A 21,679-nucleotide genomic window follows, 5' to 3' on the forward strand; every position below is an offset into this window, starting at 1 on the left:
TTTTTTTTGGTACCATTTGCTGGAAAATGGTATCTGTTTTCTAATTTTAGATACCATCAGATACCATTTGCTGGAAACTGGTATCTGTTTTCTAATTTTCAAAAACTTTAGAGTTCACCCTCATCCCTCTAACTATTATTAGCCTTTAAGTAACAAGTTTCTAATATCTCTTTTTCAATCTATCAACTCTTTGACATTTATTATGGATTTCGATCTTACTATTTATTTTCATTCTACTGCTGCTTTGTTAACCATTATAACAGCAAAGTTCTATCGTGCATTAAATGGAAGTGGTAAGGGCAATTGCTCCTGATATTTCAAAGGATTTTGATAATGTTTGGCATGCTAATTTTAATCAAAAGCTTGCTTCATTTGTCCTTGTTGTGCAATACTCTCTTTTATATCCAGTAACCTCTGTGGTACTATAATAAGTATAGAGTTTTTATAAATAAAAATTTTTTACTTTTTGTCATCTCAAATTATCACTCACTGCAATCTCTTATGGTAACCATATATCCAATCTGTTACAAAGTAACAAAATTAGCACCTACTCTTCTCTCTCTACTATTGGCATTTTTTTACTCTTGATTCCATTTTCTACCTCTATCTTTTGTTTGTTTTTCTATGGAGTACTGCAGTCATTTTTGGGCTAATTCTTCTAATGAGGCCCTCTTTCTTTTAGACAAGATCAAAAAACTCATTGTAAATGTTGTTGGACCTGGTCTAGTAACAATTGGACAGAAGGTAATAAGCTTAAGCATCTGTTCCATTGTTGTATAGATGATAATTCCCTTAAGCAGCAACCATACTTTCATAGTGGCTGCTCAAGGGAGCTATCATCACTTGTTCTATCAATCAAAACTTGCATCATTAATTTTCATTTGTTCTATCAATCAAATCTCGCATCATTAATTTTCATTTAGCAAAGTAACATTTTACTGCAACTGCGTAAATGCGGTAGTGGTGTAGTGGTAAAGCGCTTGCTTCATAAGCGAGAGGTTCCGAGTTCGATCCCCACCACGTCCCTGGTAGTACCGCGCTCAACTTGTTTCTCCGCGCAGCGGCCTTGTTCGTCAAGGTTCGTGTTTCGGAGTTATAGAGTTGAGAGAGGGTTATAACCACTATTAAGTAACCTCCTCGTCTGTAGTGGCCTTCTCGGCCTTGAGGAGGTGAATAACAAAAAAAAAAAAAAAAAAAAAAAAACTGTTCTTTCACTCTCAAAAAACTTTTATTAACCTAATATCTACAAACTTCAGAATTCTCTTCTTTATATTTTCCTGACTCTTACAGTTTCTAGTTTTTTAAGTTTTCTGTCAATCGCATTCTTTTCGTTTTCTTTTTTAGTTCTTTCTGCTTTCTTGCTCTTAAACCCTTTCTTTGTGTTCTGTCAACAAAGTTGAGAGAAAACAAAGAAAAGTCTTTATCAAAAGCCTTTTTATCAAACACATATATATATCAAGTCTCAGAATTAAAAAAAATGAGGTCGGCAATAATTTGCCGACCTCAATCTTTTAAAGTTTGGCATCAGGTCAGCAAAAATTATTTGATTCAAAGGTCTTACCATAAAACATAGAAATGAGGTCAGCAATTTTTTGCCAAACTCAAACACTTTCAGGTTGGCAGTTAGGTCGGCATTGCTGAATGCCGACCCTAATTCCAAGGGTTAATATATATATATATATATATATATATATATATATATATATATATATATATATATATATATATATATATCATTTACTTTTAGTTATTTATTCACATTTTTAACACTGTTCACTGTTCTGTTTATTTTTACACTTTATTCACTTTACACTTTATTCACTTTACACTTTATTCACTATACACTTTATTCACTGTTCTGTTAAGAGTTTTAAAGGTAGTTTTAAAGATGATTTTAAAGATGTACTTAAAAATAACTTTAAAGAAGCTAAAAAAAGATACTGAAGCAACAGAGTCCTTTGTCACAAATCTAAACGTAAAGCTTTTTTTTTTTTTGTCATCTCTTTTGTTTAAACCTGCCTAATAAGTGGTAAAAAAAAAGTAAAAATGCAATTAACTCAAGCGCATTTTTTTATCAAGCAGTGTAACTCAAGAGAAAAAATTGCTTATAACAACTAAAAATTTTCATTAATGCATAAATTCATTTATAAAATTGTATTTTTAATATCTTATTATTGTTTATAAGTTAATTGCATCATAGGTAATTACTTATCATACTGTATTTTTTAATATCTGATTCTTGTTTATTGATTAAAAAGACATTTCTTTTATCATGCTCGTACTTTTTAATATTTGATTCTTGTTTGTTGAATAAAAAGATAATTCTTTTATCGCACTGTGATCTTTTATATTAGCATAAAGAAAGTTTAGAAAATACTCTTCTTTTTTTCTTTCCTTCTTTTTTATCTACATAGATAAACAATATTTAATAAAGTAATTTTTATTTTAATTTATAAAAACTTGAATATTTGTCAAATGTTTTTTTCCGTTTTTTTAAATTTTGGTAAGCATTTTGACAAGAAATTACTGTTTTTAGCTCCAAAAGTGTCAAACCTAGATGGATTTATTAATCTCCAGTTGCTTACATGTGAAGTTGTTTCCAGAATACAAAGAGCTCTTCCTGAAAAGGTATTTTTAAAGAATCAATGATAGGGAATGTCTAATGAAGTTAGTTTAGAGAAAGAATTTAGTGGTTTTTCATTAAAAAAGTTTTTTACTGAGGTTTTTAAAGGATTTCTGAGATTTTGAAGGTTTATAAAATTTAGTCTAAAACCTAATTCATATTCAGAATGTAATAATCATTAGAATACCAACAACAGATATAAACAATCTACCTTTGTTTTTTTACCTTAAAATGTTTTAAAGAAAATAATTTTCACAGCAATAGATGAGACTTTCAGTTAGGCACGTACTGCAATAGTGGTAAGTGTTATTAGTAATTCAGGAGGTGATGTTTCTAATTTTGCATTATCTTTTTCAATTGGATTTAGAGTTGTGGAGGAAGTTGTAAATAAAGGAAGAGAAATGATTATCAAACATACTGGTCATGTAATCAAACAAAATTTAGCCTAATAAACTTGTTAAACTCTTTCAATCAATAGACAAATCAAGTTTTTGTTCACATGTAATAAATGAGGGGATTTAGGAAAGTAAGGGGGAGGGGGGAGGTATTAATAAGTAAGAGTGTAGGAATTTTTATTTTTATTTCTATAAGTGAGTTTATATTTTCTAATTTTTATGGCCTGAACGGTCTCAGAAATTAGAAAATAATAAATAAAAATTATTTTTTGTTTTTAGTTTTGAGATACAGTTTCTTTGTTCATAACAATTAAAATCAGGGATGCTGTTTCTCAAAAGGACTACAACTTTACATCTCTATTTTTTCCTGGTCTCTGGCGTCCAGAAGCTCTAAACATGTTAGTTGATTTATGATCTGCAGAAAGAAAAAAATTTGTGGGATTTAATAACTTGGAAGTTATTGTTTTTAAGTCTTGAGTCCTCGGGACTCCCATCCCTGAATAAAGTTCAATAAACAGGGAGAGGGGATCTTAATAAGCTCAGAGTGGGTGGAAAATTTCTCGAAAATTATTAACCATCAACTACTGTGTATTAAGCACTTAAGAGTACCACCTTTTTTTCCTTTAATTTTTTATAATTCCTGTTTTTTAAGTAACAAGTTTAAGTAAATTTGACCATGATTTTTTTTTCTGTTTAAGAAAACACCACTCCAATTCTTTGTAATACTCTCTTTTGTAATACTCTCTTTGTAAAACTCTCACTAAACTATTCAGGACGACATCTTAACAAAAAAAAAAAAATGAGCTATATCTGAATTTTTGTAATTAAACTCGCAGCAGTAAAATTGCAATAAAGGTCAAAGTTACAGGTGTATGTTTATTTTTATATATTTTAAGTTGTTTTATTGGATTCTTGCCTCAAAGTATGTAAGTGTACACATTTTCAGCTTTCCATTGCACACAGAACAGAAATAATGACCAGAACCATTTTTCAAAATGGCAGATTTTTGTTGGTTCAAGGCAAAGTTTGAAGAGTCATATCTTTAAAACTGTTTGAAATTAGGTGATAAAATTTTTTAAATGTTTATAAAATATTAAAATCTTTGAGTAGTGTAGAAATCAGCAAAATCTAAGACTTAAGGTTGTATTTTATAAAAAAATTGGATGCTTCACATGAAATTGCTCTTTTCTGAAAAGGCTGTATATAAAGGTAGGAAAAACTAGTAACAGTTGGTTATCTACATACCCTATAGTAGATACATATAAAGTATAAAGATATAAAGTAGCACTTTTTAGATATAATTTAATTCAATCATACTAACATATTTATATGGTTGTAAACTTATTTTAATAAACTAAATAGTTAGCTATAAATAATAAAATAAATAAACAATATTATAAAACATACGTTTGTCATACACAAATAAATTTTTTTAAATTCTCTATTTTTATTTATAAAGAACTTAAAGTGAAAGACAATTTAAGTCCAAAGTATAGAACAAAATCCAAATCATCAAACAATTTATCAAAGTTACATCAAAAACAACACAATATATAATCAATTTACAAAAAAATAACTTTTTTCTTAAATAAATGCATAAAAACTATTGTTTTTAAGCTGAAAATAAAAAAAGTCATTTATTTCAAGTTTTAAAAAAATAGTTTTTTTAAACATGCTTTTTTTGTAAAGTGATTACTGTTTTTTGAAGTTTTTATATAATTTCGCTTCTTTTGAGTACCAGGTTGACATACTTTAGAAGAACTTTTATTTTCAAAATTTTAGGGACCAGTCAAATTTTTAAAGGTCTTGAGCTACCCCTAAAATAATTTTTTGTTCAAAAAAATTTTAAACCTAGTGTTCTAGTATTATATAGAACAAAGTAAAGGGGTAGGAACAGGTTTTTTTCAAAAATGTTGTTTTAAGAGCCACCCTAATATATATATATATATATATATATATATATATATATATATATATATATATATATATATATATATATATTTTGTTATTCAACTTTTATAAAAGTATTTAATATTTCAGTATTGTTCATAAATGTTGGTTTCAATCCTTTATCAAACTTTATAGTTAGTTTCATTTATCTAACATGTAAATTGTAACTTATGTGTTTTTCATTAAGATTGGTATTAGTGTTCAAAATAACGGCAAACGTCTAAAACTAGGGAAAATTGTTGAAATTGAAAAAGATTCATTCAACATATTAAATGGTTATATTGATTGCTTAAATAGTAAGACTTTTTTTAATTAAAACATTTTTCATAATGGTTTATGGTTTGTTTTGTTTATTTTTATGATTTTATCTAAATTTTTCGAATTGTTTAATGAATTCATCTTAATCCTTTCAATTTAATAATTTTATACTGCTTAATGAATTCCTTTTAATGGTTTAATATTTAATAATTTCATTTTAGTGATTTCATATTGTTTAATGATTTCATTTTAATGATTTCATACTGTTTAATGATTTTATTTTAGTTCCATTTTGTTTAGCTCCTGCTCTTTCTTTTACTAGCAAGTGATTTTCCAAATGGTTATTGTCATTATCACAAAAAGAAAAAGACACTGTTTATCAAATTAAAGGTATTTTTTGAATAGTTACAGTTTTTTATTTTATTTTTTAAAAATTTTTAAATTAAGGTGTGAAAAGAACTATAAAAATAATAGTTTAATTTTTGTTAGTAATATGGAACCCCTGGCATAAGTAAATGGGCTTAAGTAATCAGAGTCTCTGTCTGAACACTCGCTAATTATGGAGTGTTTTAGAACACTGGCTTTAGATAAATAATTATATTAAATGACTAATTGTAGCAGAGTTGTTAGCTGGGACAAAGATATAATGTATAATATATTAAATATTTATTTGTTTTTTTCTTAAATGAACCCACTTCTAACATGGTTGCAAGCAGCCACTATTTTTATTGGGTGTTGACAGAAAGCAAAGAAGAGAGTTGCAAGAAAATGGTTGATAAATAAAATGGTTGACAGAAGACTTAAAAAACTGTAAACTGTATGATTCAAAGAAAAATAAACATGGGAGAGAATTTTAAAATACTGATGTTCAGGGAAAAAAACTAGATGAATAATAGTTTTTTAATCATGAAGGAACAGTTAAAGTAAAAGGATGCAACTTTGCTAAATGACAAGTCACGCAAGTTTTGATCAAAGGAACAAGGTGATGATAGCTTGCTTAAGTAGCAACCATGTTAGTGTAGAAAAGAAAAAGAAATGCAACTTCATAGATGAGTTTATTAGGAACACCAACCCAAATATGATAACAGTAACTCCATATAAGGACCAATAAAGGATTTATAGAGGTAGAGAATGGAGTCAAGAGTATGAAAATGGCAAGCACTCTAATAGAAGCAACCTTAATAGAAGCTAACTTTGTGATGCAATGTATATATAGTTTTCAAAAGAGGTTTTAGTGAATCATATAAGTAGACATAACGTATAGGACTCATAGTATTGCCATTCAATAATATAGCAATATAAAGCATATGTATAAAGCATAAATATAATAAAGCATATATATAAAGCATAAATATAAAGCATTCAATAATATAGGAATATATATCAATGTTATGATAATTATTAGCAGTAAATAGCTGTTGATTTGTTTGCTTTAAAATTTACCAGCCACTTCAAGCTCTAAGCTTTCAAAGAAGAGAGATCACATTGTCAGTAGATCAATGTTTATTTATGTATTTGCACATGATAAACATAATAATAATTGCTTTAAACTTTACCAGCCGCTTCAAGCTCTAAGCTTTCAAAGAAGAGAGATCACATTATCAGTAGATCAATGTTTATTTATGTATTTGCACATAATAAACATAATAATAATTTTGGTATTTCATTGTTAAAATGATCACGCTTTGAGCTATAAAGCCTTGAAGGGCAATAAAAAAAGCTGAAAGAATGTTGCAAAAGTCAAAGATTTTTATTCATACATGGAGTGGGTGTGGTTCCATTTTATAAATACTTGTCAAAGGAAAATCAAATTTCCTAAATTCCGTCAGGAAGTTAAAAGTATGAAGGGGAAAGCATTCTTGGACTACTTGGCAGTAGTATTCAAAGAATTATACAACAGATATCAAGACTTCATTATTAAATTTAATAATATTAAGGTTTTTATAACTGTACTTTAACTTTGTCAAGATTAGCAAGTACTCATGTTTTTTAAATGGTCAAACTTATCCAAGTGGCAAATGCTTATTCTGCTAAACAAAGGCTGAAAAAGGAATATGCAACCCTTGGAATTAGGAAAAATGAAGTCGGCAATAATTTGCTGACCACAATCTTTTAGAGGTCGGCAAAAATTATTTGATACAAAGGTCTTACCATAAAACATATATATAAAGCATAATAAGCGAAATAAGGTCGAAACGGTCATAAGCAAAACGAGGTCGGCAATTTTTTGCCCATCTCAAATACTTTCAGGTCGGCATTGCCGAATAAAACCCTCAAAATTAGGGTCAGCATTGCTGACCCTAATTCCGAGGGTTGAATATGCACAATAAAAAGATATACATGTTAAATTGGAAGCAATAGATTAAATATTATTGTGAAGTACATGACAGCAGAAAATAAACTAGTTTTGTTTGGTTTTATCAGTCACTGAATACCTGAGGTTGTCACTTAGGAGAGATCACATATATAGCAATGGTAAAACTTAAAGTTGTAGAAAAAAGTTAGATAAGTGTTTTTTACTATTTTATATATATATATATATATATATATATATATATATTAATATATATATATGAGCATAAAATTTGAGCCTTTAAAAAAGTTATTATATTTTAACTGTTAAGGATATATATATATATATATATATATATATATATATAATATATATATATATATATATATATATATATATATATAAATTAGTAAAAAACACTTATCTAACTTTTTTCTTCAACTTTAAGTTTCACCATTGCTGGATCATCAGGAAGAGTTACTAAATCTCAAAAAAAATTCAATTTATAGAAAAAAATATTTTACAGGAAGTTATAAATTATTATAACTAAAAATAAAAAAAAAATTTTTTTTTAATTACTGTTTTTTTTTCTTTCTTTTTTTCTTTTTTTTTTTTTGGTTAACGGGAAGTTACAGAAAGTAATTATTAAATCAATTTCTTTGGAATGGGGATAATTTAATTTGGTCATTTGTTTTTATAATTTTTTAAGAGGTATTTATTTTCGTGTCTACATTTAGAAATTAATTCAGATTTTTTATTTAATAAGTTTTCCTAATTTAAATGAGTAATTATTTCAAATGAAAATATTTTTAACTCCTCTAAACGCATTTATGAAGATGCCCTTAAGAAAAGTGGCTTTCAAAATTTCGAGCTAAAATTTGAATAGAAAATTGCAAAAAAGCATTGTAGAAATAGAAACATAATTTGGTTCAACCCCTGTACAGCAAAAATGCTTCAACAAATATAGGTAAAATTTTTCTAAATTTAGTAGACAAACATTTTCCTCCCTCTAATAAATTACATAAGATTTTTAACAGAAATACCATTGAAGTAAGTTATAGTTATACAAAAAATTTAGAAAGAATTATAAAAGGCCACAACTACGCGTTAATTAATAAAAATGAACATATAAAAGAAAAAAACACTGATTATTGTAATTGTAAACAAAAAATAGATTGCCCTTTAAATGGAAAATGTCTTTCGAAAAATGTAATTTACAAGTGCATTGTTTCCTCACAAAACAACCCTGATAAACAATATGTTGGCTTAACCGAGGGGAATGCAAAAAACATTATGCCAACCACAAACAATCGTTTAAACACAAAAAATATTCAAAAGAGACTATGCTGTCAAAATATATTTGGGATTTAAAATAAAAAAATAAAAATTTTAATTTACAATGGTCTAATCTAAAATCTGCCCCTGCCTATAATAACATTTTCAAAAAATGTATTCTATGTTTGCAAGAAAAATTTGAAATAATTACTCATTTGAAGTAATTAAAAAAAAAATTTATTTTTATTTTTAGTTATAATAGTTTATAACTTCTTGTAAAATATTTTTTTCTATAAATTGAATTTTTTTTGAGATTTAGTAACTCTTCCTGATGATCCAGCAATGGTGAAACTTAAAGTTGAAGAAAAAAGTTAGATAAGTGTTTTTAACTAATTTATATATATATATATATATATATATATATATATATATATATATATATATATATATATATATATATATATATATATACATATATATATATAAAAATTAAATTTTTTTTAAAATTTAGTAACTCTTCCTGATGATCCAGCAATGGTGAAACTTAAAGTTGAAGAAAAAAGTTAGATAAGTGTTTTTTACTAATTTATTATTGCTCTGTTCTTTAAGAACATTGAGCGCTCTATTTGTAAAATACACTAACATAATTTACATATATATATATATATATATATATATATATATATATATATATATATATATATATATATATATATATATATTATATATATATATGAACACAACATTTAAAATTTAAAAAGTTAAAAATAAAATTAGTTGGCTGGCATTTAGAACACTCAGTGCAATATTTCATCATCCAGTTAAGTTATTGCATCCCTATTGCACTACTGCTAAAATTATTGCATCCTAAAATTACAAATAAAATCATTGTCATGAATGAAAACACATTTTAAAACACATTATTAGACAGATATTTTCAAAGTTGATTTATAGATGCTAAAGTCAAAATGAATTATGGTGTATTGATCAAGCTACAGCTGTGATTGCAGGGCACAAACTGCCGTCTAAAAGACAATTCTTACAAACTTTTTTTTGTAAGAATTGTCAAGAGAAAATGCAAGGAAACTGCAGGTCTTGTGACAGATCAAGTTCTAGACTTTTAACAAAGAGCTAGAGTTCTAACAAAGCGTTATCATGTTATAACACATGTTAAAAACTTATTGAAAAATACGAATAGCTAAAAAAGAATAAAGGCCATAAAATAGAAACTCAGCAAATAAAACTTTTTATCAAGAAATCAAAGAACTGTTTGGTATTGCTCATGAAGATGCTTTAAAATTAATCACAATAGAAGAAAAGGTGTTTCTCATATTACAAAGAGAAGGAAGAATAGGCTATATGAGTTCAGTTGATTTGTGAATTATACAAAAAAGAACAGTGAATTTTAGACAGAAAAAAAGCAAACGACAAAAGTGAAACGAATGAGCCAAAAAGAAGAGAAGAAGCAGCATGTTCGATAGTCACAGACCTAGTTTTGACAGAATGAGACTCCTCTCAGGGTACAGATAATGAAGTAGATGACTTTATTCCATCATCAGCTAAGAAACTGAAACTCAAAAAGAGTGACAAAATAGAAAAAAAGCAAGAGATTACCCCAGCATTTTGTTCAGCTCTTCTTCTCTTTTGTTCAGCTCTTGATCATTTGAAAATTTTCTATCGTTCTGGTTTTATTGAAAGTCATATTCAGAGTAAGTGGAGTAGACTTAATTTTGAATCATGGGTCTTAACTGATGCAGATCTCAAAGTGTATGGTTCGCTTGTACCATCAGTAGAATTTGCTGTAAATATGCTGCAAGGAACAAAACAATTTTGTGATAATTACAAAGAATTTTTGCAACTGTTCATAATTTTTTTAGGAAAAACTCATCCAAGTCAAAGTGGAATAACTTTTCGTACTCCTAGTGCTATGCACCAAGCACGATAGATAGTGAAAGCACTGTACTCTATTAAAATCAACTTGTTTTGACATCAATTTTATGTAACAAAAAATGAAGAGAAGAATCTTCTAGGGTTTTTGATTTTTTCAATTTTGATTTACATGAAACATTGGTTTTGGACTCCCATCTCTTGATCTGCTCCTCACATTGACCTGACACTAATTAAGGAATTTGATAAATATTTGACAAAAAAGTAACTGAATCTGTTATAAAAGCAATTGCAGGACATTTATAGTATTTAAATGAAAACCTTGTGATTCCCTTTTTTTTTTCAGCAGCTATGTTGATAACTAAACTAAAGAACAAATGCTAATTGCACTTGAAAAGTCAGCCAAAAAAACACAGGTAAAAAGGCTTGAAGGCAAAGGATTAATGGATAAAATTGTAAACATAAACTTAGATGACTTAGTAACAAAGAGATCAAAATATGTATTTAAAGTGCTTAGAATAAATTGGACATTTATGAAGGAACATAGCCCAGACGTATGGAGTAGACTAACCAAATACCAGGAAGCACATAAAATTGTTGATTCTACGAAAGTTGTGAATAACACAGCTGAAAGAGGGGTGAAACTTATTTCAGATTACACAAAAATCTTGATGAAAGATGAAACTCAATTGCCATATGTTTTACAAACCGTGGAAGAACATCAATGTCAAATTCCAGATATGCTAAAGTCCACAATTGTGAACGCATTACTGAAAACAAGTCAACAATCAGCTAGTAAAAACAAGTGAACAATCTGAATAACATTGAACAAAATCATGTAAATAACACTAAATTTTAATAAAGTAATGTGTGTGTGCGAGCTGCATTATGTGGCAGTGTGAACTATCATGATAATTGAGGACCTCCCCAGCAACACTGAACAAACGTACTGATGGTACATTTGTCGGTGGGGCACCCAAATAAATGTGAGCTACTGTCACCAGAGCAGGCAATTGTTGCATGTTGTCATTCCACCACTGTAGTGGATCAGCGTGTCTATTTATTTCTGGTTCTGCCAGATACTGGCTTAGCTGAGTGTCAATATGTGTTGGTAATTGTTGTTCATATGCTGTACCACCAGTAGATGTAGACTGAACAATTTCATCAATACATTGATAATGATGTAGAAGAATTACCCAGCCGGGCTTGTTTTGTTGGAGTTTCTTCAATTTTGTCAATCTGCTGCTCAGATTGACTTCCATCTTGCATCGATACTGTCTGTACTATAACTTTATTGAAGGTGTATTTGACCACATTTGTGTCTTCACTTCAGACTTAGCTAATTAAATTGTAAAGAAATGTAAATACAGATACCATTACAAACATGGAGTTCATAGAATATAGAATTACAAAGAACATTGATAGTGAAAGATTACTATATCTGTCCAACAACATCTGTCGAGTAGTCCAAGACCATCTGTACACTTTTGTCCAAGATCATCTGTATTTTTCTTTTACTCTAATAACATCTGTCCAATATCATCTGAAAATTAAATGACCCCTAACAACATCTTTAGAAAGATGTAACTACATCAGGTAATTTTTCTCGAAGTCCAATAATATCTGGAAGTATTTTCTCCATATGTAGTTACATTTCAAAAAGTTTTAATGTGTAACAACATCTTTAGAAAGATGTAACTACATCAGGTAATTTTTCTCGAAGTCCAATAATATCTGGAAGTATTTTCTCCATATGTAGTTACATTTCAAAAAGTTTTAATGTGTAACTACATCTGGTTAAAATAATGCTTTATTAGTTGTGTTTTTTCCAGATGTAATTACATCTGAAATAAATCCCATATGTGACTACATCTGGTTAAAATAATGTATTATTAGTTAATTCATCTTGAAAATAACTTCATGTTAAAATTTACAGATGTAGTTGCACAGATGTTATTACACTTTGATAATTTAAAAGAATTAACTACATATGTAATTTTTATTTAATTTTTGCACATATGTTATTAAACACCAATGAAATTTCAGATGTTGTTGGACAGATGTTATTAGACATCAATGAAATTTCAGATGTTATTGGACAGATGTTATTATACCTCATTATATTTACAGATGTTGTTGGACAGATGTTATTAGACATAGCAAAAACTGATGTTGTTACCCTGACCCACATTGATTTGTATAAATGATTATTAAGTATACATGTAAACACGGGCAAAAAAGATGTAATAAATATCTGACCAAAACTCAGAAATCCGGCTAAAATTTTGCTGGAGCCAGATTTGTAAAAATGGCCGGATATATATATATATATATAAATATATATATATATATATATATATATATATATATATATATATATATATATATATATATATATATATATTTATATATTTATATATTTATATATATATTAAACATCTTCGCTTCCGACAAGGCTGCAAGCAATTACTAATTAAAGTTGGAAGTTACTGGAAGAGAAAAGATGAAGATTGTAGAGCAAGATAGCAATTGACGGATGACTTAAAGGATTGCAAATTATATGAATCAGAAAAAGCAAGATGAAGGAAGCGAATTACAAAGAACTGATGTTTGAGGAAAAAAACTAGACAAATAAGAGTTTTTGGAAATCTTAGGAACAGTCACAGAAAAAGGATGAGACTTTATTGAATGATGAGTAACACGACAATGAATTTTAGTAGATGGCACAAGAAACGCTAGCTCTTTAGAGCAGTGCCCATTATAGTATTTGTAGAAAAGAGAAAGAGAAGCAACATTACGACGATATGATAATGGTTGGAGGTTGGCTGCAAGAGCAGGTCCAACTATGTTTACAATGCCTTTTTGCACCTTGTCTAAAAGAGATAGGGCATCATTAGAAGATCCGCCCCAGATATGGCAACAGTATTCTATACAAGGCCGGTTTTGAGATTTATAGAGATAGAGAATAGAATCTGAAGTAGGAAAGTGTCGAGCTTGATAAAGAGATGTAACCTTAGCAGATGCGAATTTTGCAACAGATTTGATATATGGTTTCCAAGAAAGATCGAAAGTAAGAGTTAATCCTAGAAGATGAAGAGTAGATGACTCATCAAGTACATCCCGTTCATAAATATAGGAAGATCTAAATTATTGCAATAACGATTGGCTGAAAAAAATTTAGTTTTATCTGTATTGAGGTTCACCAGCCACTGTGAGTTCCATGCTGTAGCATAAGTGAAATCCTTTTCAAGTTCAAATGTCCCCTCCAAGCAATCAGAGTGTTGGCTTCTTATCACGACAAAAATAAATGGTAGTATCATCAGCAAACAATGCCACCTTAGATGTGAGAATATCTGGAAGATCATTAGTGTAAATTAAAAAGAGTATAAAACCTTGAGGAACCCCTGAAGTTACAGGATAAGAAGAAGAGTGCTGTCCATCGAGGACAACTTTTATTCTATGATTAAAAAGAATGGACTCAATAATCTTAAAGATTTTGTTAGGTACATCATAAGAAGAAATCTTATGGAGAAGACCAGCATGCCAAACTTTATTAAAAGCTTTTGAAATGTCAAGAGCGGTGGCCTTAACCTCTCCACCTTTATCTAATGCGCGATAAAGCTGAAGAACGAGAAGATCGAAATCCATGTTGATGGTCACAAAGTAAGTTATTAGATTCAAGATGAGAAATTAATTTTTTGTTAATTAAAGATCTAAAAACCTTGCTTATGATAGGAAGAAGATTAATGGAACGGTATTTAGACAAATTAGATCGCTCTCCAGAATTTTTGAAAATAGAGATAACAGATGCCGCTTTCCATCAGTCTGGAAAACAAGACTCTGATAAGCACTTGTTGAATAGTTTTGAGAGTATAGACGACAGCTCCGGAGAACACTTCTGCAAGACAATAACAGGTATGTTGTCCGGGCCACAAGCTGAATAAGAGTCTAAGCAGGAAATCACTTTAGATGCAGAAGTTGGAGTGATACGAATGTCAAGCAATTGATCAACCTGTTTGTTGGCAATATCAGGTAGAACCCAACTAGTGGAATTAAGAGATGATATTGATGAAAAGTTTTTAGCAAACAATTCAGCTTTGTCTTTAGGTGAGGTGACAAAGTCTGAACCATACAAGAGAGGTGGAATTAAAGATTTGCCCTTATTATTGATAATATTAAAGATTCTCCAGAAGTCACAGATGCCTAATTTTTGAGATGAGATACGAAATTTCATGACCTGAGAATAGCGGGCTTTGGTGTAGACAACCTTTTTACAATGGTTAATGGTAAAAATTTCTAGCAATAGTAAATAAGTGTTTGTTTTCTGAAGAATTGTATTGCTGATAGATATGGAAGTAATGGATTTAATTGGAAAATGTAGCAGCACAATGTGAGGTTAACCATGGAGAAAAGTGAGGCTAAACCTGGAACTGTCAAGAAGGAGTAGATTCAATGCCAGCCTGAATCCACCAAGTTATGTAAGAAGCACATTTGTCGACAGTAAGGCGAAAGATTTCTACCCTCGGGCTATCACAAAAAATATCACGGAAACAATCCCAGTCAGCTTTATGGTAGTTGTAAGAGGTACCATAATAGAGGGATTCAGGTGATGAAGAAGAATGAGATATTAGTTTTAGAGAGATCAAACTGTGATCAGAAGCACCTAAGGGTGAATGTGGAGAAACTGAGCACTGACTAGGATCAGAAACAAGACATAAGTTTAGTAGAGAAGGTAAATGATTTGGGTTGTCTGGAAAGCAAGTTGGAAAGTTGACTATTTGAGTTAGAGATTGAGAAAGGCAAAAGTTGTGGGCTTTAATGCCTGCAGAATCACTGACACTAGACCCAAGCCATTCAGTATGGTGAGCATTTAAGTCACTGACAACAACAATATTAGCTGATGGGTTAAGATAGAGGGCTTGGTCAATATGATCAGAAATAACATCAAAAAGAGTACATTCTTGAGATAAAGGAGAGCGATATAGAACAAAGAGAAAGGCAATAGAGTGAAGTGGTGCTAGACGAAAGCACATGAAAGAATTGTCCGTGGATTCAAAACTAGTTTCACGACAAATGGGTGAATTCTTACGAATGTAAATGCCCAGGCCAAGCAGGTGACTATTGGAGTTTTTACGAATTAAAGGAAGATAACCATCAACACTAAGATCGCAAGATAAGACAGCTGAACTCAAATTTGTCTCACAAAGAGCAAGTAGGTCTGGTGAACTTTGCAAGAGATATGACTCAACAGAAGAAAAGTTACTTCGAAGACCACGAATATTAGTGAATGATTTGGAGAACTTGGTGATAATGATGGTTTTTTGTGTTTTATAGTTTTTGGTACTTTATTCATTTTTAAATTTGATTGAAGAACTTGACTCAAAGCATAGATAGTACTCAGAACATTGTTTAATAGCCCAAGCAATTGCCACATTACTATTAATAAACCCTAAGCCTTAACAGAGGGCTCCAAATGTGGCCGCGGCAATGCAGACCAAAAGTACAAACTGGGACACCATCCATGCGCAACATGGCACTATTAATACTTTCATATTTTTCAGCTGTTGATGGAATCAGCCTCTCTGAGAGCTACCACAGAGTTCAAGAAACCTGACTACCAGCTGGTCTCAGAACCATTGAAATGAGTTTTAGAGATGTACCCTCATTAGGAAAATGATAAAATGAGTTGCATAGTCATAAAAGCAGAGACCCAAGCAAAACCAATGCATTGAGTCAAGAAGATCCAGCATTCAACGTCCTAAACTGGAAACAATGTGTTAAAATTACATCTGTGCCAGCCTAATAGATGAAGAAGGGGTGAGAGGCTGGTCAACAAATAGAATCTGTTTACCCCTCAAGTCTTTGCCTAGGAGGGCTTCTACAAGACAGTAGCCGGATGCATTTAACATCTGCCCAAGATGAGTATTTTTAATGAGATACCATCTCTAGCCTTTACTCAACCAAGAGCCCCAAGGCAGGGGGTGTTTTAAGTTGGAGTGGGCATCTTAGCCTTTGTTTAAAAAGGCACATCCTACAAGGCAGCAGGACATGAAGCAGATTGTACTGGGTTACTTGTTACCAGTAGCAGGATAACCTGACCTGACAATTAGTAATATTTAATAAAAAATAAATATATATATAAATATATATATATATATATATATATATATATATATATATATATATATATATATATATATATATATATATATATATGTATATTTATATATATATATATTAAATATTTGTATATTATTTATAAATATATATATATATATATATATTAAATATATATATATATATATATATATTAAATATATATATATATTATATATTAAATATATATATATATTACATATAAAAATATATATATATATTAAATATATATATTATATATAAAAATATATTTGTTTTAAATATATAAATGTTATATATAAAATTATATATATATATGCATATTAATATATATATATATATATATATATATATATATATATATATATATATATATATATATATATATATATATTTATACATGTGTATTTATGTATATACATACATATACACATAAATTAATAAACAAATCATATAAAACAATTAATGTATAAAATTTAAAAATGTATAACTTTTGATGCGCTAAAGTTGATTTTATACATATGAAATAAAAAAAGTTTATATTTTATATGTATAAAATTTTATTTATATATGTTTATATATATATATATATATATATATATATATATATATATATATATATATATATATAAATATATACGCATAATAAAAACAGATATGTTGAAAAAATGCAGGAAATATTTAACATTGTCCTACTATAACACAAGTCTGACCGCAGGTTTGAGGACTTGCATCAGGTCTAAAGTCTGACACAAGTAGCATTGTTTTTTGTTTCTGGGTATATGACATTAAAAAGAACATTGTCTTTGATACTCTACATACGGTCACAATGGAAGTTACTATATTAAGTTGACTGTAACATTGTTTTGACAATCAGTGTTATATGCCATTAAAAATATTGTAAAAAGTCATGGAGCTCAGTACACCATGATTTCTTAATCCTTGCAACTTTGAAAAACAATTTTAAAATGGCTGCAATGTCAACATGATTTGTGTTTGTAATCAGTTTTCTTTAATTACAAACACAAATCACTCTTTAAAACAAATTGTTAGAAAATCATTTGCTTTGAGTCAACTTTCAATTTAATTTAGATATAAGAAAAGGAACTAGTTGTTTCCTTTTGTTCATTAAAAAGAAAATTTATAAAACTGAAAAACTGGAAAACTTTTGTCATATTGAAGATCAATAAAAAAAAAAATTAAAAAATCTATGATGATGAAACTATGATTTCATCTTTTCATTCAGACTTGTGTGTTACATATATATATATATATATATATATATATATATATATATATATATATATATATATATATATATATATATATATATATATATATATATATATATATATATATATATATTATATATATGTATATATATAGAAGATAGATATATAGATAGATATATATAGATATAGATAGATATAGATATAGATATAGATATATATATATATATATATATATATATAAATATATATAGATATAGATAGATATAGATATAGATATATATATATATATATATATATATATATATATAAATATATATAGATATATATAGATATATATATAGATATATATATAGATATATATATAGATAAACACAGTGGGCAAAATAATTGTCCGTACATTAATGAAAAGTATCTATATTTGATCAAAACAACATTTAAAAGTATTTAGATAGTTGTAATTAAGAGTTTTTAAAGAAATATTATAATATTAAAGTAATTTTAAGTGTATTAGTTAAAAATATATTAATATATGAAAAGTTATATGAGTTTATTTGAAAAGAGTTAAAAGTGTAAACAAAAAAATTGTTTGTACACTGTGTTAATTTTTAAATTAAAATTAGTTTAAATTAAATTAATATCTTGTTGGACCACCATCAGCTTCAATAACTGCTCTACAACGATTTTTCATTGATGAGACGAGTTTAGACGTAATTTCTTGATTAATTGATGACCAAACATCTAAAACCAATTCTTTGAGCTCGTTTTTATTCTTTGGAGCTCGATCTTTTATTCTTTTTTCCACCACCGACCATAAATGTTCTATAGGGTTCAAATCAGGCAATTGTGCAACCCAATCCAACATGTTAATGCCATTTGCAGCAAGATATCTGGTTACAGATCCAGCTTTGTGCTTTGGATCGTTGTCATGTTGGAATATAAATTCCGTTCCAAGTCCTAATTTTCCTGCTGAAGCCACCAAATTCCGTTCTAATATGGATCTATATAAGTGTTGATCCATTTTCTCATCAATAAATTCAATTTTGCCAACACCGGACGCACTCATGCAGCCCCAAACCATAACATTTCCACCACAAAATTTAAATGTTGCCTTTAAACACTTCACATTATATTCTTCTTCGACTCTTCTATAAACTTTTGCACCACCATCTGCTCCATATAAATTAAATTTACTCTCGTCTGACTAAATAATCATATTCCAGAATGTATCATCCTTCAGAACATGTTCCTTTGCCCACTGCAACCGTTTTCTCTTGTTCACTATGCTGATGAATGGTTTTCTCCGAGGCGTCCGTGCAAAAACATTGGCTTCATGCAGTCTGTTCCTAATTGTTTGTGGCAATAATTTAATATTTAATTAATTTTCTAGCTCTTTTGATACTTCTACGGCATTTTTTCTTCTATTCTGCTCGATTTTCCCAACTATGCACCTGTCAACTCTTGGCGTTGTTGATCTTTTTCTGCCTCATACACCATTATTTGCCACTGATTTTGTTTTTAAATACTTTTCCCATATATATTGAACAGAGCTTGGTGGTATTTCAACATTTTTGCAACTTTTCTAATTGATAATCCATTTTCCCTATCAAAAATTACTCGTTTACGTAAGTCAATACTATATTCTTTTCTTTTTCCTTCCATCATAGCCACGTAGTTAAGAAAAGGTTTATTTTTATTTATTATAGTATTATTTAACCTAAAAGTACAAGATATTAATATCAAAATCATTTATAAACAAAATTTTACCTTTTAAATCAAATGTACGGACAATTTTTTGGTTTTAAAATTTTTAAAACTTTTAAATAAGTTAATTATAATTTAAATTGTCGGGAGAAAATTAAAGATGGTATATCGTTTTTATTTGTTTTCTTGTGCGCTATCTATTGGTTTAATTTATTTTTTTCTATCATTTAAAGTTTTAAAGCTTTTTTCAAAAAACCTTATTTTTCATTAATGTACGGACAATTATTTTGCCAACTGTATATATATATATATATATATATATATATATATATATATATATATATATATATATATATATATATATATATATATATATATATATATATATATATATATATATATATAGATATATATATATATATATATATAGATATATATATATATATATGGATATATATAGAGGAAGTTCGCGTACCTAGGGTCTCCTTCTTCTTAGGGTCACCCCACTTTATTTGAAAACTATAAAATTCTAATTTATGCTTGATCAATAATGTCATGTGATTAGCTATAAAAAAAATTTATTTTTTTACTTTGAATCTCAGAGAGCGTTGTCACGGCAAGTTCGTTTAATTTTTTTAATATTTTTTTTACTTTGAATCTCAGAGAGCGTTGTCACGGCAAGTTAAAATAAGGAAACACTTTTTGAAGGTCTAAAAAAAGTTTTTTGAGTCGCGGGGTAAAGCATAAGTGGCGATGACGTTTGTCTGACGGGATAAACTAGTTATAAGTGCTGATCCTCATCGAAACGCCAGTAATAATAGACGCGACTCTGAGGAGATGTTTATTACTTAATCACTACACAAATTATGTTTACACATTGGCATTAATGTTTTTGTTTTTTTCCATTCTGAGGCCTTTCATTGTTGTATGCATACTTTTTATTTTTTAATGTATTTTTGTTTTATTTAATTTTTGTTTGGTGATATATTTTTTGTTTATCTTAGTTCATATTAGTATTTATATAACAATTTATTTTTTATTATTATTGTTAGTACTGTTTAGGTGCATTGTCTGTCTTATTTTAAATATTCCTCTATTAATCTTTATTTTTGTCTTGACAACTGTCAAAATATGCTTTGTTTGAAAAATAATTCTCCTTTATTCTAATGTACTTCATATTATTCCCTCAGGCGTTCACTGCTCGTGTGTGACCATTCGTCGAATTTTATATATGTCAGAATTATATATATGCCAAAGTTTATAAATAAAAATTTATTTTTTAATCCTACTTTGATTCTCAGAAAGCGTTGTCACGGCAAGTTAAAATAAGGAAACACTTTTTGAAGGTCTAAAAAAAGTTTTGATGTTGGTATCTTATATTGTCTTTTAATCCTAGAGGAAATGCTTTTCTATATGTATTTATTATATTATATTGTTTGTTACTCAAGTACTAAATGCAATCATCGACAAGTTTCGTCTCAGTCCAGATTCATTAATAGATGACCCTTTTGTATGAAGCTATCAACTCTTGCACATATAAGTCATATAGTTTGCTTGTACTTAGGAATTTGTTTGATCATGAGGTGATTGTTGAATTTCGATTGGTGCAAATCTTTTTTATTTTATTTTTTTTTGCGCGGACTTTTCGCGTTGTTTGACAATTTGGCTCAGAACTATCAAGATTAAACATTTTTCAATGTTAGAAATTTTAATTGGCACTTGATAAATTTGTTGAAAACAATCAAAAATTAAACAAGTTTTTATACAAGTTTATCGTTTATCCTTGTTGTCTATTTATTATAGAGTATATGTGTGTGTGTGTATATATATATATATATATATATATATATATATATATATATATATATATATATATATATATATATATATATATATATATATATATATATATATATATATATATATATAT

At 28.3% G+C, this 21,679-nt stretch overlaps 1 protein-coding gene across 2 annotated transcripts in view; it reads left to right on the plus strand.

Moving 5' to 3' along the window:
* LOC101234741 (methionyl-tRNA formyltransferase, mitochondrial) overlaps positions 1-21,679 on the plus strand; it is a 43,156-nt gene that overhangs the window by 18,211 nt on the left and 3,266 nt on the right. Inside the window, exons 9-11 of one of the 2 annotated variants that reach the window (XR_010639084.1) lie at positions 2,537-2,628; positions 5,156-5,264; positions 5,527-5,616. Coding sequence is in view for 1 of the 2 variants with exons in the window: in XM_065799800.1 (XP_065655872.1) it covers positions 2,537-2,628; positions 5,156-5,264; positions 5,549-5,616 (269 nt within the window). In the remaining variant the exon portion in view is untranslated. The remainder of the gene's footprint in view (positions 1-2,536; positions 2,629-5,155; positions 5,265-5,526; positions 5,617-21,679) is intronic. The other variant, XM_065799800.1, reaches the window with a different exon arrangement.

The sequence above is a fragment of the Hydra vulgaris genome, chromosome 06, assembly GCF_038396675.1.
Source record: "Hydra vulgaris chromosome 06, alternate assembly HydraT2T_AEP".
Taxonomy (NCBI): domain Eukaryota; kingdom Metazoa; phylum Cnidaria; class Hydrozoa; order Anthoathecata; family Hydridae; genus Hydra; species Hydra vulgaris.